Here is a 22,684-nt window from a genome sequence, read left to right on the forward strand (position 1 = left end):
TTTGTGAGGTGGTGACTTGTCTGGTGATTACAAGCTGGGTTACTCATAAACGGATGTGGAGGTCTTTTTCATGTATTGTCATTTTGGAGTTGAAGAGTTGAAGTGTATATTCAACATTCGAGGGCTTCTGGGAGTCATTGGATATGAGTGTACCAATGACTGTATTTTGGGAAAATCAAACAATCTTTTCGAAAGTAAATTCACTGGCATCCTGCCTTTGTCACTTTTATTTTGAAACAGAGATATTGAGAATTAGTGCTTGTTGTTTCATTTATGCTTCTATACATTATATATTATCCATGACCCCCAAATTCAATCAAAGCGCCAAACATATAAACCGTCGAGGTCTATCTTTTACAGTCACGTCTATTCTGACTCTTCCGACCGTCCGGAGAGTAAGCAAAAACTCGCCCTTGTCCGTAGGCATATGATGTTAGTACACCGTTATAGCGCCGTCCAATAAAATCAAAACACCTCCCAAAGAAGAGGCACCTTCAATCTCATACCCAAAGCTTAACCTATCATTCCATCCAGACTCTTCAAAATGACATCTCACATGCTCTTAGGCCCATTAATGGTAGTTATACTACTAATCATATGCATTTGGAAGTACAGTGACAATTCCGACGTGTGTGGATGTAGAAATGAACTTGGAGATGAGAGATTGAAATGTAGAATTATCAGAGTACGTGGCGATATGCTGTGTGCCTGTGTTGGGGTCAAATACCATGCATGGTCCGGCTGTCGAGGTAGGGGCTTTTGGGGCTTATTTTCCAAAGACAGATTAACGCACCGGCGAAGACACAGCCAGCGAAAAACATCCGGTAAGGCGGTACTGAGTGAGCCATGATGACGAGTTGATGGTTTAGCGCAGATTTTTTGAAATTTGCATCTTTGATTGGGACATGTAATTTTACTTCGGTTTCAGGTTTTTTTTAAGATCGTGGGTGTGCCTGTGCCATGCGGAATATTAAAAACGGAGTGAGTGAGCGATGTGGGAGCATTAATAGATATCAAGGAAATGTATCTGCGCGTGATGAAGGATAATTCAACTTGGGGAGGAGAATTTTGACCAATTCACTAATGAAACATTTCAAAATCAACTATTCTACGACACCCTTGCTCATTCTTGACTGTCAGCCTGTACCGCTTCCAGATGGCGATTATGTAACTCAGGATCATACATATACACCTTAGCAAGCTCCAATACAACTGCTATTCTCAGATTGTATTAAATATTGGATTACTGAACAGACTACTGGAGCCCCGCTTGCATTTTCAAGAAACGTGCTGTGCTTCACTGAAATTTTGCAGTAGCTCAAGTACCTCCGATTTTATCAATACAGTGTATTGGAAGCTAGCGTAAAAGGAGTGGAGTGCACTATTTCCTCCACACACAGCGGAAAGCAGTCCTTCAGTGTCAACAACACATGAGTGTATTGGAGGTTCAAAAGTGACACTTCATTCCAAGGATTCCCAATCTTTCAGGAAAAACCAGGTATCCATATTCATCCTAGTAACGGTAAAAATAAAGTCCCTGCTTTTCCTCAGAGTAGAGCACTGAAATGCTATACGCTCTCAGTTGCTCTCACGCTCTCTTCCTTGACCACATATTCTTGCTTCACCATAATTCTATCTCCAAATTCCTGTTGTCCGAATTCTTTTACATCTCTCAACTCTAGAGCATCTTCACTTCCTGCGTCACTATGATCCTTCTTCGATATTCCTGTTTGACTCTTGATTTGAATTTCGTTGTATGTTGCTGTGCGTGGCCAGTCTCCCGTTCCACGGCCGCTCGTAGCATTTTTAGATGGACTTGAATGTAGAGAAAATACTGAATGCCAGGATTTGGGAATGACAGCAAGTAAAACAACACGAGTGGTAGGAAGGCAGGCGCACATGATCCCAACCGCGGGCTCAATGACGGACCAAATATTTCCCGTCATATAATCCCAAGTTGGGTCTGGAGAGCCAATAAGAAGCATCGCAGACACGAGACGCGTCAAGGCAGATGCTATCTCACTATTTTATATCAGTTTAAGGGTCGTTGATTTTTGGCAAGAGTACTCACAAAAGTCCCAGTGTGAATATCAACATGAGTGCCATTTTTTGGCCAATAGGTAAATGCAGCTCCCAGATTTTTGGTAGAGGCAATATCCAAATCGATACATCTGTCAGGATGTTCACAATTGCATACCCGACTGCAAAACCCTTAAAGTTGAAGCATTTCCCCTCATTCGTCCAGAATGCACTGATCGGCGTACAATTGAATATAGCCATGAAGAACATTATAGTGACCCAAAGTGATATCAAGATTATATGAGCGTACACAATGCGAATAAATCGCTCGCCAACATAAATGCGCTTGTAGAGGAAGAGAACGGACAGTTTTATAGTGGCGGGCGAGAGAATATAAAAGAGTTGCATGATGTAGATTAATTTGAATATCTCTTCTATTTTGTGCTCCGCCACCACTTCAATATGATGGCCTATACCATCTTTGACAGCTTATACCAGACAGAGGTCAGTATTTTGTTCGATGATTTATCGACTTCGCCAAAACTTCAGGAGAAGAACTTACAAAGTATGCTGGTGGCGTATATCCCGGCTACCCAGATCTAACAACAGGAATCAGCGCTTGGTTCTGACTTTCTTCTTCTTTTGCAAGAGAAATTGTTGGAGAATATTCGACTCCATCAATAGCACGAGAAAAGATTCGACACTTAAAGGGGGGGCGGGCGCTTTTTAGGAAGCAACATACAAGAGCCAGCGCAATCAAATAGTCGTCTACTCCCCACGAAGTGCTCTTCAACTTCCTGGCAACGAATCTCAGAAGCACAGTGATGGCCGCAAGTCCGAAAACGATACTATTCGTAACAACAAGCTGAGAAGACTTATCCTCCGCCAAGTAAGCCGGCGAGAGATTCGTCGAGTTCGACATGATGTTCTGCACTTTGGTAAAGACGCTACCACCGGCAGTAGCGGTATAGAATGAAGTGGATCAGAAGAAAAATATACATGTGGAGAATCTCAAGAGAAGTCTGTTCCAAGCATACTTATGGAGAAGATTTACAGAACAACGAGCGTGTAGTGAGTACACAAGAGAGGGCTGGTTGTACTCCAGGTAGCATGGTAAACGGGAGAGGATTCGATAAACCGGGACAGTAGATACAAGAAATACAGTTTGATGAGATTTTCATGAGGATCTTTTGCCTGGGTCACGACAAGCATTCATGCCTTTTGTCTTCAACTTATGGCAACACTGCAATAACTTTAATTGCACGGACGCTTGAGAAACTTTCCAGATTTTTTGAAACATCCTAAACCGAATTTTTATATGGAAATTTTTCGTGATGCTTTTAAAAGACACCCCAAACACTTCATTGGGTCATCAGCTTATTATTACAGCTTCATAATTCCTCGTCATTCATATGAATTTCCCGGGTATTGTCCTTAAGGCTAGGAAGCCAATCCTTCTAGGAATTGTCTACCCGTTCCGAGCTTCCACTTTGGTAGTTTATCCCGGCCGGAAGTTGATTCCCAGTCGCCGCAATCCTGGTTCTCATCATGGGGTCGGCGTCGACCCACATCTTTGGGACTGATTACTGAATGAACAACTCAATTCTCTTGCGGAAGGCCATGTGCGTGGGGGCTGTACCCGAATCGCCTGGTAATACCTGCATCCTTATCTAGACAAATGCTTTATTGGTTTTACTTGTTCGGATGATTGAGGAACACTCTTCGAGCGCAGACAAAGATAATGAATATCCCCTTCATAGGGACTTTATGACGTTGGCATAGAAGCTATGTCAGGAAACAATAAGAATAATGAAGAAGAAACCTGAACCAATCCTGAGTATGGGTTTGTAGTCGAACCAGAAACACATCACCTGCAATAATTGAATGCGGGTAGTGTATGGTTACTAGCGCCCGTCTCGGCTTTCGGGGACGCTACCTTGGATTTCATGCCCCACGCTCATAGCATGCTTATCTTTGACTTAATATCTTACTGAGAGGGAGAATCAGACCCTGATATTTGCTTAATATTCTAGGCCACCAATCCCGGTACTTTACAAACTTTATTCATTTAACTTTTGTTGTCGAACAGCATGGTTTAATATTTGCTTTCATCCTGCTCCGAGATGATTCGATCGAAAGTCTAAGATTTTATGTGCAGGGGAGCATGCATCAGGAGACACGAAAGGCTGGAGTTCTGAGGGTCAAAATAGACTTCGAATCATGCCCAGAATTATGGGCCGAATACTTGAGGCATTTCCTATACAGACAGTATGCGATGGTGACAATGCACTCACTAGTGTAAAGTATCCACCATCACTTTCTAGAAAATGTAGCTTTGCCTTGCCAATTGAAACAATCGATACATCTCAGATTAGAGTTTCAAAATGGCATCAAAAGCTTCAGCAGGTGTTACAAAGTGGCAGGATGTAGCAAGCGAGGTCCAAAAGCATCAAGATGCTACAATCGCCAAAGTTGAGCCTGCCATTGTCGAGATTACCGAAAAATTACCTCGTCGAGTAATTTCACTTCCCAGAAAGTACTTGAGCCCGGAAGAGATTACAATCACTGAAACACCAATCGAGAAATCACTGGCTTCTCTTGCTACTGGAAAGCTTAGTTCATTAGCTGTCACGAAAGCTTTTCTTCGACGTGCTGCAATTGCTCAGAAATTGGTTCGTACTCCTTTTTGTTTCTAAAATTTGGTTTTATGATCACAAAAGACTAAGATGAAAGCATTGATTTTCCAGGTAAACTGCGTCTAATAACTTCTTCCTGATCGAGCAGTTGCACGGGCAAAAGAACTTGATGAGCACTTTGCAAAAAAAGGTCCAATAGGACCACTTCATGGTCTTCCAATAAGTGTGAAGGAACATATTGGTATGAAAGATTTGGATAATACTTGTGGATTGGTCGGTTGGGTTGGCCGCAAGAATCATGACGACGCGAATATTCTGAAGATTCTCTTGGCTGCGGGTGCAGTACTATATGTGAGAACTAATGAGCCGCAAGGTTTGGTAAGTGTTCAAGAGATCATAAAACTTTGATTTGTGGCAATCTAGTACGAAACTGACAGAACTTCTCATGAAGATGATGTTAGAAACTGTCAACAATATAGGTGGTCGAACTACTAATCCTCACAATACAGCACTGACACCAGGTGGATCTTCAGGTGGTGAATCTGCCCTTCAAGCTCTCGTTGGGAGTCTGCTTGGAATTGGATCGGACATTGGTAAATTCTAGATACACTATCCGTTTCTTTGTACTTCTGCTAATCTTCAATAGGTGGCAGTATCAGATCTCCTTCAGTTCAATGCGGACTTTACGGCTTACGTCCAACGACCTTTCGTCTCCCACTTGTAGGACTTGCAGCTCCCAGTATGGGATGCGATACCATCGCCGGTGCCATTGGTCCCTTGAGCCGATCGCTTGAAGGCATCGATCTTTTCATGAAAGTTGCCTTACACTCGAAACCTTGCGTCAGTGATCCTAGTTTACACCAAAAGCCATGGATAACGGGACAAACATCTACAGATAGACTTACCATTGGGGTTATGTGGGATGATGGCATCGTAAAACCTTCACCACCGGTGACTATAGCATTGAACGAAGTGGTCGAAAAATTGAAACAGGTTCCTGGAGTTGAGATCATCGAATGGAAACCTTACCAGCACGATAATGCTATGAAGATTCTGGTAAGCTTGAGTCTCCGATCACAAAGCCTGTGATAAACTTTGAAAATTATCCCGAAGACCATTTCCAAACTAACGATGTCGTATTTAGACGAAACTCTATGCGTGTGATGGAGGAGAGTTCTTCACAGATGCATTGGCTCTTTCTGAGGAGCCCGGTCTCCCTCTGACCAATTACACTTTGAAAGACTCCTCGGGAGTTCAGAACCTAACTCATCAACAAGTATGGGACTGGAGCATGCAACGGAATATATTTCAATACTTGTATTTACAAGGCAAGTTACAGAGCCTCGCAGTGTGAAAATTCGATTCTTATTGCTAACCACGATCGCAGAATGGAATACCATGGCACCAAAAATGGATCTTATTCTTTGTCCAGCCGGTCCACTGCCAGCTCCTCCTCACGACGCTTCAAAATACTGGGGCTACACATCTATATGGAATCTACTCGATTATCCAGCTATTGTATTTCCTGTCACAAAGGTCAATCCCGTGATTGATGTTAAGGATGGAAACTATAAGACAAGAAATGATTTGGATAAATGGTATCATGATCATTACAATGTTGAAGAGCAGATCGGTGCACCTGTTGGTCTCCAACTCGTAGCTAAGAAGTTAGAAGATGAAAAGGTAGTGGACGTGATGAGATTCATCAAAGAGAAGATTGGAGTTCCGTTTGTAGACTGTTTTCAGGATTGAGTACTCCATTTGTAAAGTATATCGATGATGACTTGATGGTCTTTCTGAAATAAATAAACGCCACGAGTGGTCTATATTTGCCGATTCAATTCATCTGTGGTAGAGTGTTCAAGTAATCGTAAAATTTCATTGCATTTATCTGCCAAGTTTTTTCGCCTATCAAGCTATGTTCCAGTACGAACTCCAAATCCACGGTTTTGGCTCCTCGAATTATAAGTTTGAGTTCAAATAGCTTACGCATATTGGGCTGTCATTTTCCCAAGCGACGACACTCCACATTCTTCAAGATTAAATTCCTATTGGTCTCGGGATACCAAAAGAAGTGTGTCTGTGGCGTTACTATTGCGTTCAAAACTTTGAATACGGGTATCTAGAGCCCGGTACTCGGGGCTATGATAGATCGACACAGTTGAAGTTTAGTATATATCAATTTTGAAAGTGGTTTCGAAGGGTAAGAAATTATTTATGCATCACTGTTGAATACTGCAACCGAATGTATGAATATAACTCAAAACTAGCTTATTGGTGCACGGCTAATTGACTAGTTTCTACGCGAGACATGGGGAACACTAGTTATTAGAATGATTCCACTATTCATTCGTGGATCTGAAGTGGGTTGGTAATTTATTCCCTTGACGCACGGTAAATTTTCTGAACCTCGTCGCATATGCATGTCCTTCGGACCTACCAGAAATACAAACTGCGAACCAGGATTCCAAACGGCTATCATCCGCTGCCGATACGCCCAATTGCAACGATACGTGAGCAAGGGTAAGATATCTTCATTTGGTGTCTTGCATACTACCTGGAAAAATGCTTCCAATCACTAGAAGGACTTTTGCAGCAGCCCGCAAATATGAAATTTGTTTGATTCGCCTTCAAACATAGGCAACGAGGGCTACTTTCTCGATAGCATTGGATACGAGTTTCCTACAGCGAAAGATGTTGGAAGTTGAAAATCTCTGATTCGAGACCGCTACTTCGGGACAAACAAAATGGGAATGGCATTACTGCGGTCAAATGAAACTCAGTATGGTATGTAGCGAAAGGATTCGCGCGGAAATACCTTTATGTAATAGGATAAGCCGAATACCCTCAGGAATTCTAGACGCAATGTGAACAGGGGATACTCTGCACATAGAGTCGTGTCCGATTTGGCAGCTACGTATCGCGCTTCTGGGTTCGCAGATAATTGCCGCGAATCCTCATTTCTCTGATGTTACATTGCATTTTAGCTTTTGAACTCAGTTTTCTCCGCATTTGTTTGATATCTTCCTTCGCGATCGAGAAGACGTGAATATGGCGGATATGGCTTCTGTTGGAAATAATGTCAATATTTCTCATGACAGTCCTATTCCTGGAACTGTCCATCTGATTGATCTTGATGGGACACTTCTCACGAAACATGCTTCGGGATCTGCTAAAGAAGTCGTCTTGGTTCCCCCGCCGTCGAGTCATCCTGATGATCCGCTGAATTGGTCTCCTAAGCGTAAAGCTCTATCAACATTCTGTATCTGTTTGTGAGTTATGCTATGATTCAATCTTGAGCTTTACTGACAGACGCACGTAGATATATCTTAGCTGTCGGATTCCCATGCTCAGCTATCTATTCGATATTAGTACCCGTTTCGATGAACACAGGCCTTACCTTAGATACTCTCAACACTGGAACTGGATATATGTTTTTGTTCTTTGGTTGGGGTTGTGCCTTCTGGCAACCAATCGCACTTCAATATGGCAAACGTCCAGTTTATTTATTTTCCTTGCTAGGTAAGATATTTGGATGTCGTACACAGATCATTTACTGATTGAGCCTCAAAGCTACTCTTGGTGTCGTCATGTGGGTTCCATACACCAAGACCAACGGAGATTGGATTGGTCAAAAGATTCTCCAAGGATTTCTCGGTGCTCCAATTGAATCACTATGCGAGGTTTCGATTTCAGACATTCGTTTCACACATGATCGAGGAACATATATGATGTTGTACGATCTCACCTTAGCCGGTAGTAACTACATGGCTCCAGTCTTTGCCGGTTTCATTGCTGATGGTCAAAGTTGGGAATGGGTTATGGTAAGAATTCTATTCTAGTGCATAAACACAAACTAACTTCAAAAAGTACTGGTGCGCAATTTTCTGTGGTTTTGTCTTCATCATTCTCTTCTTCTTTTTAGAAGAAACAAACTATGACCGACCAGCTACAAGTCTCAATGCTGTTCTCGATGGCGAGACAGAAAACACTCCTGCAAATCCTCATACAGGATCAATTGATGGAGAAAACCGAGCCCACAGCTGCAACATCATCTAGTATGGACACCTCCCCAGAGGCCGCAATTCCCCCAAGAACGTTCATGCAAAAATTGAGTCTGATCGATAGACCTCGTTCATTCTCACATTTCAAATACATTTTCTGGCAACCGTTCATATTTTTCACATATCCAATTGTTGTTTATGCAGGATTTGCATACGGATCTAGTTTGGTGTGGTTTAATGTGCTGAATGCTACTGCGTCGTTGGTTCTGAGTGCGCCGCCCTATAATTTCTCTGCCTCCATGGTTGGACTATCTTACTTGGGTCCTGCTTTAGGTGCTGTTGTATCGTAAGCCCATCTTTTTACTTTCCTCATGTTAGTAAAACTAACAGATCCAATAGCGCTCTTTGGGCTGGTCCAGTCGGTGATAAACTACTCATCCGACTCGCACGCCGCAACCAAGGACGTAGTGAGCCCGAACACCGTCTCTGGCTCTTCGTTCTCACTGCTATCTTCTGTCCTGTGGGCTTGATTCTTTGGGGGGTGGGTGCTGCACATAGTGTTCATTGGTTTGGATTGATTTTCGCCATGTTCATTTTATCAGCTAGTATCACTATTGCTATTCCGGTTAGCTGTAATTATGCTATTGATACTTATCAACAGCTTGGAGGACAGGCCATGGGTACGTCTTTATTTCGTCCAAACTTTTGTTCTCCATCCCACATTTTTGCCTAAACATTGGACTAATTTGACTCCCTCAATAGTAACTGTAATAATAATCCGCAACACGATGTCATTTGCCATCAACTACGGCATCACACCCTGGATTCTCAATACCGGTTATCAAAATACATTTGTAGCCGCTGCCTTTATCTCGTTAGCACAAGTTCTCGTGTTTTTGGTATTTGTGAAATGGGGTAAGGGATGGAGAGCAGGGAGTAAAGAACGCTATTGGACGATGGTGGAAGAGAGTGCTAAGAGAGGATTGACGCATTGATCAAAATATCGAGCGGAATACTTGATGAGATTCAAGAGATGATGAGAAGGGGACGATAGGAAAAAGCTTGTAGATAATAGACAGGGCATGATGTATATATCAAAACTTACTTTTTGCTTCGATATTATTTTAACGAAAAAATAAACTGTTGAAGAATGTCTATATCTCACGTGCTATATCTCCTGCCATGAAATGCTGAGCATTCTGATATATTTCGATGCTATGCGTTTATTTGTTGCACGCTTGCTCTGAAGATCCGTTTCTCAAGAATATCTTTGCGAGGTATTATCCAAATCTTAGATCTGAATATCGAGATGTCCCAGGCTTACAGTGCTTTTTGTTGCCTATCTGAAAATAGCATTTTCTTCAGCTTTTTCTTTCAGACTCTTTTGAAAGGCGTTTTGTTGCATGTCTCACTCAATACTACCGACTTACGAATTTTAGAGTTCACGTCTCGCATTATGAGATGCTTGGCTCCCGATAAATCGATACATTTTGGAAACAAACACAATGATAGCATGAGAGAGGCTCTCCCCAAAATTCTAGTAATACATTCGTAGAAGTAAAGTTTCTGCTCATCTACAGACATACCAACACCCAATATTTCAATTCATGTGCTCATGCAAATGGCTCCATTCATATCTCTAACCTGCCGCTTCCGCCCAATAACTGCCCCCAGTCTTAGCTCCCAACTCATTCCCACTAGCCGGCACGACCCTCTCATCAAAAATTACCGCTCTCCTTGCCAATCCAGCAACCGGCTGTCCACTTGCCGTGTTATTTCCTGTCCCATTATAACCCACGTACTCACCTAGACTTGGGGGCAAATCACTGATTTGTGTTCCCCAACTACTCTCACTGCTTCCCAATACCAGAACTAACTCTTTTCCTTCCGTAAAAAAGCTATGATCGATCCAATTCTTTGTATAAGGTTTTCCATTCAATGTTGCTGATTGGATGTATATATTTTTATATGAGGGGTCAAAATTGATGTTTCTGATGGTCGCGGTTTTGTTTGTGAGAGGAGAAGTAATGGACGCAGATTCAAAGTATGGAGGGATGATAAGATAGACATCCTGGCCTGGATTGGGGAAGAGTCCCATCATACTGAAAGCGACAAAGGAGCCCATAGCACCAGAATCATCATTACCTGGCAGTCCATCGTTTGTGGGGGCAAAGAACGATGGGATGTAGAAGTGGGAGCGACGAGCCGAGAGGGCCGGACGCCCGGCGTAATGGTATTGGTAGACGGTGAGGAAAGCGGGCTCGTTTCCAATGTATGTTATGTTATTGTCATGGAGATAGTCTAGACGTTTTACAAACGCTGCGGGCCCTCCAAAAGTGGTGACGAGGCTTGCTTGGTCGTGGGGTACGAAACTAAGGATGCAAGTTAGCTTCTGGTTGCTTCAAATTTGGCAAGAAATTGAAAACAAACAACTGTACATACAATGAATATTCCCAAATGCTACTTTCAAAAGTTTCGGCACCCGAGTTTTGCAATGAGCAAACACTATTGGGATTTTTGTCTATATTGCTGCACTTTAAAGGGTCTTGCAGTCCCCATGTTTGATTGAGATACTTTGGTTGGAAGAACCCTTTGAAGTCTGTATTAGTACCATTCGCGAGATATGATGTTTGCGCATCGTTGTATAGATTTTGCCAATTTTCGCTGCGTTCAAGATACTTCTGGACATCTGATTCGTGGCCTCCTAGACCAGAAGCCATGCTTGCAATCACAAAATCATTGTAGCTATATTCTAGCGTTCTGGAGACACTTCGTGTCATGGTACCGAAGCCCTTGTAGTCAACTATGTATTGTTAGTTGGAACTCAGTGACAAGAAGACAGTGGAAGGTCTGTAAAACCGAGACATACAATCTTGAACGGGTATATATCCAAGGGCTTTCCATGAATCTAGACCGCCCCGTCCCTCACTTGACCAATCGTAAGGTTCGACTTCCGCATCCTTGACGACAGCCTCGTAGCCAAGATCCCAATCTATACCTTCAGTAATGCCTTTAATGTAAACATCGGCGAGGATATTGTCTGCATTTGAACCACCTTGTGTGAATCCTTTACATAGACTCATACGGCAATCAGGAAGCCATCCTTCGTGAACATCTAAAATTGATATTAGTGAATCACGTGCTATATAGATGTGAGGGGATACCAACATGTATCGATGAGCGAACGAACCATTCTAGCCACAGTGGAAGGATCCAACACTGTCAAGAATGGTGTCTGAGAACGGAACAAGTCCCAAATGCTAAAATGCGTGAGCAACATTTTCAAGGTTAATGATCAAAACCTACCAGTAGAAGGAATCAAAGTAGGGTTCATCACTCTGCCACAACGGATTTTCACCGGTATAATCTTGTGGATTGACCATCGTCCTATAAATTCCACTGTAAAAGTTTGTCAGAATCGAAGATTCGATTCCTGCCGTCGAAACTTTAATGGGGGAGATCTTGTTGCGCCAGGTAGTCTCTGCCGCATTTTGTACAGCAGCAAAGTCGAAATCTGGAATTTCTGCTTCAGCATTTGCACATGCTTGATCGCTGCTAATATAGCTGACACCAACACGTGCCAAAATTCCATCGCCGGGTGACTGGAAACGAACAAATGCTCCTCCTGGAAGAGGATAGCCATTTATTGAACGTGAAATTTTGAGATCCTTGACATCAGCACTAGCACGGCTGTTGACAAATATACCATTGTCTCGAATGGAAGCACCTGAAAAGTCTGCACAAAAGTACAGAACGTAATTTCCACTGCCAAAACTAGGCAAGAATTTGCCATTCCCCGTCATTCTTCCAGTAGTAGCATCAACAGAGACGCTGGCATTATCTTGACGAGAGTCAGATAAGTCCGTCAAATCCATCAAGATCAATGGGCTGGAAGCATTTCCATTCGAAGTGGTTGGGAATTTGAATCTGAACAATGACGTATGTTGTGTTGTCGTCATATCTACAGCAACACCACTGGATAATGTAAGTCCAAAATATCCAGGAGATGCCTTGACTGAATCTGCAACGAAAGGGGTGGCTCTTGATTTCTTTGGATAAGTACATCCGTCTACAGTATCTCCCTTGCATTCGGCATAAGGAAATAGTGCAAAGTTCCCCAGAGATGGAGAACCCCCGGTTCCAGAATCATGCATACTAGAAAACCCAGTGATATTGCTACCATCAGTCGTGAAACCACCCTGGTTGCTACCAGAATTCGTATCTGCTACAGCTTTCGCCATTCCTATGAAATCGTTAATACAAGATTGATCTACATTGAAGCGATGGGCATTTTTCCAAGTGATACTCCCATCGCCATTCCAATCGGAGCTTCTCGGATCCCACAGCCAGTTTCATCAGTTACTTACCAAAAGGAACTGTTGCACCAGGAAACACATTTCCTTTCAAGATGCTGTCAGCAGGAATAAGGAAAGTTGGTATTCAAGAATCGAACCTCCATTACTACTTCCAATCAATTGATCAACATAATCGAGTACATCGTATGTCGATGAGTTAGTGGTACCATTCTGACCCGCGACCAGACAAAAAACCGTGGAGAGCAGAGCCAAGTACAGACTGTTAAAGAAAGCCATGACTGGCAGTAAATGAAAGCAAGCAACACAGAGACTGTTACCGTAAGGAAACCAGAATAGACAGAGCCCGGATTATATAAGATCTACTTGACCACCTTATAGTGTGCTCTATAATAGGGGTACAGAATCAATACTGCACGTGCAGTTGTCCTTGCCCATAGAAGTCGCATATCAATTCCCATTAAGGAAGCTCATAAACCTTAATCATACGTTACAGGAGCTCTCCTGGTTGGCAGGTGAGTTACAATGACTGCACGAATGGAAATGAAATACATGCTTTAATTTAGCAGACAGAAGTAGTGTATGTGACATGCAGGGGGATCCGGATTGTGTGGTTACAGTGCTAGGCGCAACAGCGAATGAAATGCATCGTTCAATATATCTTCGACGTGATAGAAATGTCCCCGCCCTCTTTATGCAGGTCCCCCGCAATCATCTACCGGGTATTTCGCATTATCATTCCTGATAAGAGCCAACACCGATAGATTAGACCTTCGGGTTAAAGTAGATCTCTTGTCCATCTGATAGAGTTCTTCGATGTTTGTTTCATTTCCTGACTTGTCTCTGAAACCTTTTCAAGGATGCGTGCCGATAATACCAGCCAGATCGAACAACGACTGGATCAAGGAACTAGAACTCATTTTCTGTGTGTAGAAACTATGCAGCTTTTTGTTTGCTCGCATCTCATGATTCAATTGAACCCGTTGTTGTAGCATGTTGTACTGCAGCAGTTCATGTGCGCTGCTGTTGTGATCAAAATCCACGTTCTGTATTTACTCAACCATGCATTATCGTTCCTCTCCGGCTGTGAAGCCGATAAAGTATTGAATGTTGTGTCCAAAGCTATGGAAGACGGTGCAGATGGAAGAAAAGCAAAGTGGAGGGGATGTTGAGAGAGGCATGGGAAGCATTTATCCTGAAGACTAGATATCGGTAGAATACCGGTTAATCATTCGTTCATCAAGGGCGAACCCTCAATACCAGTCTCAGCACCCAACACCCACAATGAGCGAAGACCTACTTAACGAGATTGAAGCCATAAACTCCATCTACGATTCCTCGACTCTTACTTCCGCGCATGAAATTCCAGATGATATTTATATTCTCGCTCTCCCAAATCAAGCCACCTCACTTCGAATACAATTTCCAGCAGCATACCCAGATGTTCCGCCTATAATATTAGGAGCGCAGAGTTCTGGAGAGAATGCGAAGAAAGGTGATGCAGGGAGGCTGGCGGATTTCGTGAGAGATGTTGTGGGGAGAACTTGGAAGGTGGGAGAGGTTTGTCTATTTGATGTTATTGAGGAGGTCGACGAGAGGTTTGGCGCTGGTAATGAGGAGGGCGATGGAGGAGATGAGGAAGGAGAAGAGTTCGCAGATTATGAGGAAGGTGCGGTCGTTGAACGAGAACGAGATACCTCGAATGAGAATATGAATATAGATATCGAACCTCCCAATTGGACACTTTCTTCAGTCACCACCGAACTGAAATCTACATTCATCGCACGCTGCATCTCCGTTTCTTCTCCCGCTGTCGCAGCTCAATACATACAGCATCTCCTTGCTTCGGACAAGAAGGTCCGTTCTGCAACCCATAACATCACAGCGTGGCGCATCAAAACACGGGAAGGCATAACATACCAAGATTGCGATGACGATGGAGAATCCGCGGCAGGGGGAAGAGTTCTGCATCTAATGCAGCTGATGGACCTATGGAATGTGATGGTGGTTGTTACAAGGTGGTACGGAGGACAGAAGTTAGGAGCGAGGAGGTTTGCTGCTATCAATGCAGTGGCAAGGGATGCGTTTGTGAAAGGGGGGTTTGTGATTGAGAAGGGAGATGGAAAGGAGGGAAAGGAGGGAAAGAAGGGAAAAAAGTGATAAGGGATGAGGTTAAGCTTGGGAGAGGTATGGTATACTAGAGGCTCAACTTCGGATATGTATATGCTTTGGCTATATGTGCAGAAGCATATCGCATTCAACCTTCCACGAGCTTTAACCCCCCAAGCCTAAAATACATTCTCCCAAGTTACACCCAAACTACTACCAAGTAAAAGGGCCAAAACAACCACAAAATGTGAGGTTCCGGGCTACAGTATTTCCGAGTGGACGTGTTGAACTAATTAGGCAATGTTCCGGGTCGTGGTTATATATATCTACCCAAGTACGTGTGTGCCAAATGGTTTCCCTACTGATCGTTCAAGTGAAGGGTATTAAATGGGACGGTTGTGAGAAGGTAAGCCATAGAGAGATGCAATAAAAATCGCCGTGTGGATTATTTGGTCCTGTCGTCCTGAGAATTGGAGGGAATCTCACACCTAAATTTGGAAAATACCCTTTGATCATAGATCATAGATTGAGGTTTGTAAATGTCCCAAGCTGATACGCTGAAGGCAGATCATGCAAATTTGTCGAATGATTTCAATGTATCAGAGTGGCATGAATTTTCAACCCGCGTTGAATAAGTGGCAGGCTTCATGGTTTGACTTGAATACTCAATTGCTAGGTAGGGTAATTTTAAAGAGACCACTTATTCATTGATTGAATTTGATTCACATTTATAATATTCACAATCACATTCACAATCATCTTTAACTCTGTATTCATAATCACAGCAAAAGCCAATTAAATGTTTGATATAAATCCATTGCAGTGAATAAAATCTCTATCTATGCGTACCCGCCCTTCCAGCCTGTCTCATTTGCACACCTGATGATAATCCCCTGCCGTCCATCCATCCATGCACCAACCCCGTTCTCCAGTCATAAGTCATCATCACAAGAGCCTTTAAAGGCAACGAAGGTGTAGTATCACAAGAAAATAGAAAGAAAGAAAGTAGTAGAATAATATGTACAAATTGTAAAAGTTTTCAACCCGTCCTGTAAACAAACAAGATGGGAAATGCAACGCGCGCTGTGCTGTGTGTAAATGCAGCATGCCTTGCTCGGAATCCGCGAAAGAAATTTCATTTATCCCGATCGAATCCTAGATTCGAGACCGTCCTGCGAGCTCAAATCTCCTGTTGTCATCATCTAGTCAACCAGGATCTGAGAGTGAATAAGGAAAATCAGCTTGCTGATTTAGTTAAACATCTCAGCACCCAGTCCACGTCGAGCAGCGTGGCGCATCAATCCCATTCCGTTTCTCTTGGCAACGACCAAACTCATCGTTTGGCCACTGGTGCAGGTGGTTCCGGAAGCCATCTGCATGACGACGCTCCAGGTACCACTACCACATTGTTGGTAAGAGGTTCCAGAAATGCAGTTAAACATTCCTTCGCTTGTGCAGGCACCGGTGAGAGCTCCTGAAGAGGAAGTTGATGAAGCGCCGGTTCCAGCTGGTGCTATGGCGGAGGTAGCAGAAGTTGGGGTTGTTGGGACACTGACGGCAGTAGTGGCGACTGCGGGGACGACTCCTACTGCTGAAGTTGCTGCTAAGGTCGCGGAGGAAGTAGCGGCGCCAGTACCCGTAGCGATTGAGACAAAAACACCTCCTGGAAGCGAACTTGCGGTTGCAGCAGGAGCTGTACCGTATGGAGCTACAGCGGAAGTGGCTCCAGTTCCACTTCCGTATCCAGTGGGCTTTGCAGAAGCAACACCAGCGGCAGCGGTAGCGCAAGACCCAGTTGGTGCAGCGGTAGCAGATGCAGTGGAGCCTCCATCATACTCAACAGAATCACCTGGGTTGGGGAAAACCACATCCTTGGAATCAGCTGTTCCACAACCATTGCCGATGTTGGCAGTGAACATGTCTGGGAGAGCACTGAAAGAAGCTTGGTCGCGTGCGATGAGGTCGCTGCGCTTACTGGAGCCGCCGGTGAGGGTAACGGGTGCACAATTCATGTACATTTCACGGTTTCCGACCTTGTTGAACCATGTCCATGCGAGGGTTGCTTTACCAGCTGGAAGAGTTGAGGGAATAGTGAAATTGTAGGTATCTGGATCGACGGCATCTTTGTTCTCTCCGTTGTTTCCGACAACGTTTTTCATGGGGCAGCCGCCGATGATAGAGTGAATGACTTTGAATGTGCTAGAGGCAGAGGGCGTTTCATCGTAGGTGATAGATACTTGACAAGATCCACCTCCGTGAACGGCACTGCCCTTGAATGCGAGATCATAAGATCCGCCGAGCTCCATGGTGTTTTGAGTGGTGACTGCGTAGACTCCATCTCTTTGCTTGCATGGAAAGTCGGCTCCGCTTGCTTCCAAAGGAGAGTTAGTGAGAGTGTCGGCTCCATATGGAACTGGGCTGGTCATGATCATGTGAGCATTGCTGACAGTTACGAGAGCCAATGCTGCGATGGATGCTTTGGCGAACATATTGAATGAGTGGTTGAAGATTTTGATCGTGCCTGACGGAAAAATCTTTGTAGTTTGTTGTTGTATAGATTTCCTCTATTTGTGCAGTTGAAAGATCGTTGTTAAAATCGAAAGATCGTGTTGTACTTGTAGAGAATGGACGTGGTTATAATCTGGAATGAGGAAAAAAAAGATCGAGGTCAGTCGGAATGCCAAGTTTATATTATTCGAGGAGGCTGACTGTTCTCGAAATTTGCAATAGAAAATAGAATCGCAACAATAGATAAACAATTGTTTATTGTTATGAATCGAAAGGAAGAGTAACCGAAGAGATTATTCAGATTATTCACTCTCTCAGAATAATAATTAAAAATGGTGTGTAACCGAATCCTATTGTCTCATGCGACGACAACGAAACGAAAGACGGGAAAATAAAATGACAAAGGACTTTTCGAAATTGCAAGAGGATTCCATGAAAAGACAACTATAAGGACAAGAAAAGATTCAAACATTGTTTCACGTACCTTCAAAGAGCTTATTGTTTCAAGGTCAAAGAATTCGATATTCTTCTGAATGTGTCGGTAAAAGGAATGGAATTCGTTCTTTCGCTGAAAGTGACTCAAGGAATGTAATAGTATTGGAAAATTTCTCTTGTCACAGACAATTGAGAAATAGAAATACTCGAAAAGATGGAAGACGAATTTTACAAACAAAAAGGTAAATACCCTTTGAAGGAAGAAGCAAGTGCTCGAAGGAGAGTTGGAATTGAGAGAAGGATGCCGAGATGATTCGAGGTGGGACGGGCCTGACCATCTTATATCTCCCAGTCTGAAAGTCGATCAAGATATCTCCAAAGCGGGACATGGGTGAGAAGGACTTCCTTTTCGACCCAAGAGAATAGTGAATTGCAAAAACTGCAGCAAGGAAGGTCGAAAACCATGGCTTGATTGGTCATGGTCGCCCGCATATCTTCTGTCTCTACCTGGTCGACAAACGTCCCATGTGGGAATTTCAAGGGTCTCAAGGATCTAAACTCCACTACATTTAGAAGACCCATTCTCGCAAGGCTAGAGAAGGGTAGCTTGACATAATACATAACCAGTTGAAGTGGCTATGTGGTCGAAGAAGAAATACATCTGAAGCATTGGTACTATTCTGTACATTTTAGGATGAATGTGGATGATTTTGAATCAGTATAGATGGGATGTGGTATGTGTGGTTAGCACAGACGTTGAATGATTGAGAATCTGCAGGGGAAAATGTCATTTGATAGGCTCTTGTACCTTGCTTCGGTTAATGGCGAAACCTCATGCTGTGCATGCTGTGCCACTGAAAGGACGAATCTTTGGAATTATTGGCCCCTGAGTAATATCCACAGTTCTCAAGGAGCAAAGAAAATGTATGGGAGAGTCAGGTTTGTCGGTATTATTCGAATCTATACGAAGATCACAAGGAAGAGAGGGATACCAGTCGATATTTTGATTCATGGATTCATCATGGATGTTTTTGTTTTTCTTGCATTCTATCACGGTGAACCTATTGATTGGACATCATCCGCTGGGCTTGAGAGGAGGTTTCGTTTGGAACTAGAACCAGCGAACCGATGTGTACTGTACTGCATTGCCGTTGCGCGTATGCAAGAAACCTACGTAGGTAAAGGTAGACAGCAGTCCACAGGCCAATTACGTGATGATGCAGCTGGGTATTCAAACGAAATCTTTTTGTTTCTGTTCCTGCAGCCCGAACCCCTGGATTTTCATGATTTTCCTTTTATATGAAAAAACCCAATCGTCTTGCATATACGCTAAGATATGAAAGTCCCCCTTTTATCACAAATAGTCCTCCACACGGGAGCTGGGAATAAACATCTTGGCAGGGGTTAGCCAATCGAATTGGTTTGTGATGAATTCTTCTTACAACTGGATAAGTTGCCGCCACGGTCGCATACGACGACTCGTGAGAGTCCATAATACCCACCAACAAACAACCCAAAAGAACTTTTGACTCCGTAGATCGTATTCATGAATCCTTTGACCCATGGACGCCTGATCTTTGGGCGCCAAGAATAATTACATACCAGTATTGCACCTTTTGATCGTATCGTGAATCTATTTGTTGAAAATGTCCAAATGTTTCTCGTTCATTCGACTTAGATGCTTGCTCATCCGAAGAATTACTTCGGAGTTTGTCGATCATGTCAATCAATCCTTGTTGAGTAGATACTCTATTAACCTTACCTCTCGCGCTTAAGTGGATGATGAAACACTCCTCTCGACTGTTGAAGAATAACATTTCGGAGATTTTGCGGATGACCGGTACCTAATTGACTCTGAGGGGTCCCATAGGCGGCTGAAATCGTCATCGTGATTATGAAACGCCGTATATGACCCCAATCCTACAACCAACTCCTACAAAATATGATTATAGATGGAAATCCTGATTGGTTATCAAGATAAGCGCGCTTAACGAATGGTTACTTCCCCCACTGTGGGGGCCATTCTCTTACTTTCGATTTTCTTTGACCCCTTTCACGCTTCCAAGCCGAACTTTAGGTTGCTATTATGGGCTATTGTACAACATTTGCATCCCTCTTAGGTTGAAACAAACAACGTCCAGGTTCTCCACTGCACGTGCCTTGTCTGTCGCATAACAATCTGATCGCACAGCCACATGTACTCAGTTCGAGGTTCTTCCTAGATGTCTCAAGTAGATCAGTCAAATTGAAGCTTCGTTCAAGGAACTTTGTTCATGCATTTCTTCTGTTCGTCCGGTGGCAAGACCTAGATCGTCTTTAAAATCGGAGAATTCAGCTGATCATGGAGCCGGGGGTAGTGTCCGAGTGGTGGGAAGTAGAAACATTTCGTGCTTGATCTATTCCGTATCTCGAATACGGTTGTGGCAAAGGGATATCTACTGGCTAAATGCTAGGAATCTTTTATATGTCAAATTGTCTGTTCTCATATTGGTCTTTGATGACTCGAGAGATATATTTTGGGCTGAGTTGGTGTGAATACCTAAGCTCGATAGTACCATGATTATACCTTCGGAAAGATGGATCCAGCATTTTGTCGTATTGTTAGTATCGTCAAAAAATTGCCATATTCTTATTCAACAAGTTGAACTATGCTTTAACAGTATATCAAGACTACGCAGCTCGAAGAAGAAAGTACTGCATCACGCCAAGCCATCTATCTCTCCCTGATTGGATTTTAACACTTTTACTCACATGACAATGACTTCAAAGGCCATTTACACATCCATGAATCCATACATCCAAATCCTCAAGATATTCATCCCTCAATTTTACCAAAATTCTTCATATGCCCCTTCTCAAAACTTCTAAAAGGTCATCAAGTGTCTTTTTATCAATTTAATTTCCACAAGGCCATTTGCCAATCCTTGGAGGCGCTCCTGTCAACCCTCTAGACTCACCCCTGTCAAGAAATTTCAAATCCTCCCGTTTCAACTTCCAAGAGCAGGCCATTATGTAAATGTCTGTCATCCATTCGATAGCCAGCATTGTTTATTCAAGTCATGGGAGACTGTCGATTACGAGAAATAATGCTAAGGTTGGTTGATGGTGCATGCTTCATTGTTTTCCTAGTAAGCTTAAGAGCTTCAGAAAGGGAACATCTTATAAAAGAATACTGATTCCTTAATGGTTCAAGGTACCACGATACAAGAACTGAGATGCTTCAAACCAGAGATGTAGGGATGAAGGCTAAGATTATTCATTTCAATAGAATATCCCTATCAGATCATCCCTCTTTTCTTGAAAAAAAAAAACACAAATCCTCCCTTGTATCAAATTCCAAGATCCTTCTCAACGCCGACTTGAAATTAAGTTCCCGAATATCGCATTGCCAGCTCCTTATGCATCCTCAAATTTCCAAACTGCTCGACTATCACATGTAAAAATTAGTAATTTATCTCACAAAGATCGGGGAAGAAAAGAAAGGGACAACACACCAGACGCCACATCTAATTTCTCTCCCCACTTGATTTCTCATCCACTCCTGAAGACATCCGTTACAGATATTTTGCCCGCACTCCGCTCGACACCAATCGGCGTCTTCATGTCGGCGGATGTGTTCGAAGCAGGAATAACAATCGCTAAGGGGTTTACGTTGAACTCTGCGGTGAACAGGACGAGGCAGAAATAGTTGCGGTACTGCAAAAAGGTTTGGCACTTGCGCTTGTCGCATATTCTCAATCCTCTGTAATGCCCTTCGTGCTGCTCGTTGTTGCTGCGCTTCTGCTTCTTCTTCTTCTTGTCTTATCAGCTCTTCTTCCTCCGCCTCTTCTCTCATCAGTCTCAATGCAAATTCTCTATCCATCCTCACCATCTCTTCTCTTTCATCACGTATCCTATTCGCTTCTCGTTGTCTATCCCTTTGAATTCTCTCCACTTCTCGTCGTCTCTCCTCATCTTCTCTTCGCCGCATTGCTGCTTCTCGCATCTCCCTCTCTCTTGCTCGCACTTGTTCCTCTCGTATTCTCTCATATAGTCTCCTTCTCTCCTCTATCCGCATCATCAATTCCGCTCTCTCCGCCTCATCGCGCGCAAGACGCTCCTCCAGAATCTGGATTTGATCCTCGATTATCAGTGGGTTCAATTCGAGACGCTGAAGAGCCCATTCAGCATCAGCTGGCTCCACGTCCGCAACAGGCCTATATTCCCTCCTCCGCTGTATCATTTGTGCTGGCTGTTGCCCTCTGTTGTTTCTCATTACTTCTTGCACCATTTCCACCTTGCGCCACCACTCTTTTCCTACTCTTTCAACCTGAGAGTGTCCTCCTCGATCGTTATGTATCCCACAGGTTACTTCACCAAGGAGCTCTTTTATTTTTGCTTTTAGCCATGTTTCATTATAGCCTTGTCCGGAAATAGGCAATGCTGAAAGCTCATCTAGTAGTTTAGCTGCTGTGATGCGTCTTGGTTTCCCAATAACTTTCTTGCATTTGCGATTCATGGATATAGCTATGCCCACGCACTCGAATGAAGACAGGGCTTGCGGATCGATAGAGAAGGTTCCCCGAGCATCCCATCGTGCCATTGTGAATGGGATTCTTGGTAGGAAGATTTCTGTTGATTCTGGACGGGTATATTTGCGTATTGTATAGGGCGTCGAGGT

General features: G+C 43.4%; 7 protein-coding genes across 7 annotated transcripts; 3 read left to right on the plus strand and 4 right to left on the minus strand.

The window, feature by feature from the left end:
* Positions 1–1,568: 1,568 nt before the first annotated feature.
* EAE97_005217 (uncharacterized protein) lies at positions 1,569–2,941 on the minus strand (the record flags this gene model as incomplete). Its single annotated transcript, XM_038875729.1, has 4 exons — positions 1,569–2,022; positions 2,072–2,507; positions 2,582–2,618; positions 2,762–2,941. 4 exons carry the CDS (start codon positions 2,939–2,941, stop codon positions 1,569–1,571), a joined length of 1,107 nt encoding a protein of 368 aa, XP_038733066.1.
* A 1,462-nt stretch (positions 2,942–4,403) lies between these two features.
* On the plus strand, positions 4,404–6,407 carry EAE97_005218 (uncharacterized protein; the record flags this gene model as incomplete). Its single annotated transcript, XM_038875730.1, has 6 exons — positions 4,404–4,695; positions 4,804–5,033; positions 5,107–5,248; positions 5,302–5,711; positions 5,800–5,931; positions 5,997–6,407. 6 exons carry the CDS (start codon positions 4,404–4,406, stop codon positions 6,405–6,407), a joined length of 1,617 nt encoding a protein of 538 aa, XP_038733067.1.
* A 1,299-nt stretch (positions 6,408–7,706) lies between these two features.
* EAE97_005219 (uncharacterized protein) lies at positions 7,707–9,654 on the plus strand (the record flags this gene model as incomplete). Its single annotated transcript, XM_038875731.1, has 7 exons — positions 7,707–7,927; positions 7,978–8,177; positions 8,229–8,479; positions 8,526–8,621; positions 8,668–9,005; positions 9,059–9,339; positions 9,422–9,654. The coding sequence occupies 7 exons, from the start codon at positions 7,707–7,709 to the stop codon at positions 9,652–9,654; spliced, it is 1,620 nt and encodes a 539-aa protein (XP_038733068.1).
* Positions 9,655–10,298: 644 nt separating this feature from the next.
* EAE97_005220 (uncharacterized protein) lies at positions 10,299–13,251 on the minus strand (the record flags this gene model as incomplete). The annotated part of the gene is made up of 7 exons (XM_038875732.1): positions 10,299–11,031; positions 11,102–11,462; positions 11,529–11,774; positions 11,828–11,919; positions 11,966–12,902; positions 13,027–13,059; positions 13,113–13,251. The coding sequence occupies 7 exons, from the start codon at positions 13,249–13,251 to the stop codon at positions 10,299–10,301; spliced, it is 2,541 nt and encodes an 846-aa protein (XP_038733069.1).
* A 1,005-nt stretch (positions 13,252–14,256) lies between these two features.
* EAE97_005221 (uncharacterized protein) lies at positions 14,257–15,132 on the plus strand (the record flags this gene model as incomplete). The annotated part of the gene is made up of 1 exon (XM_038875733.1): positions 14,257–15,132. One exon carries the CDS (start codon positions 14,257–14,259, stop codon positions 15,130–15,132), a length of 876 nt encoding a protein of 291 aa, XP_038733070.1.
* A 1,199-nt stretch (positions 15,133–16,331) lies between these two features.
* Positions 16,332–17,570, minus strand: EAE97_005222 (uncharacterized protein; the record flags this gene model as incomplete). The annotated part of the gene is made up of 1 exon (XM_038875734.1): positions 16,332–17,570. The coding sequence occupies one exon, from the start codon at positions 17,568–17,570 to the stop codon at positions 16,332–16,334; it is 1,239 nt and encodes a 412-aa protein (XP_038733071.1).
* A 3,753-nt stretch (positions 17,571–21,323) lies between these two features.
* On the minus strand, positions 21,324–22,606 carry EAE97_005223 (uncharacterized protein; the record flags this gene model as incomplete). Its single annotated transcript, XM_038875735.1, has 2 exons — positions 21,324–21,451; positions 21,519–22,606. The coding sequence occupies 2 exons, from the start codon at positions 22,604–22,606 to the stop codon at positions 21,421–21,423; spliced, it is 1,119 nt and encodes a 372-aa protein (XP_038733072.1). The 3' UTR covers positions 21,324–21,420.
* Positions 22,607–22,684: the final 78 nt, after the last annotated feature.

The sequence above is a fragment of the Botrytis byssoidea genome (genome assembly GCF_014898295.1).
Source record: "Botrytis byssoidea strain MUCL 94 chromosome Unknown BBYS_009, whole genome shotgun sequence".
In the NCBI taxonomy this organism is placed as follows: Eukaryota; Fungi; Ascomycota; class Leotiomycetes; order Helotiales; family Sclerotiniaceae; genus Botrytis; species Botrytis byssoidea.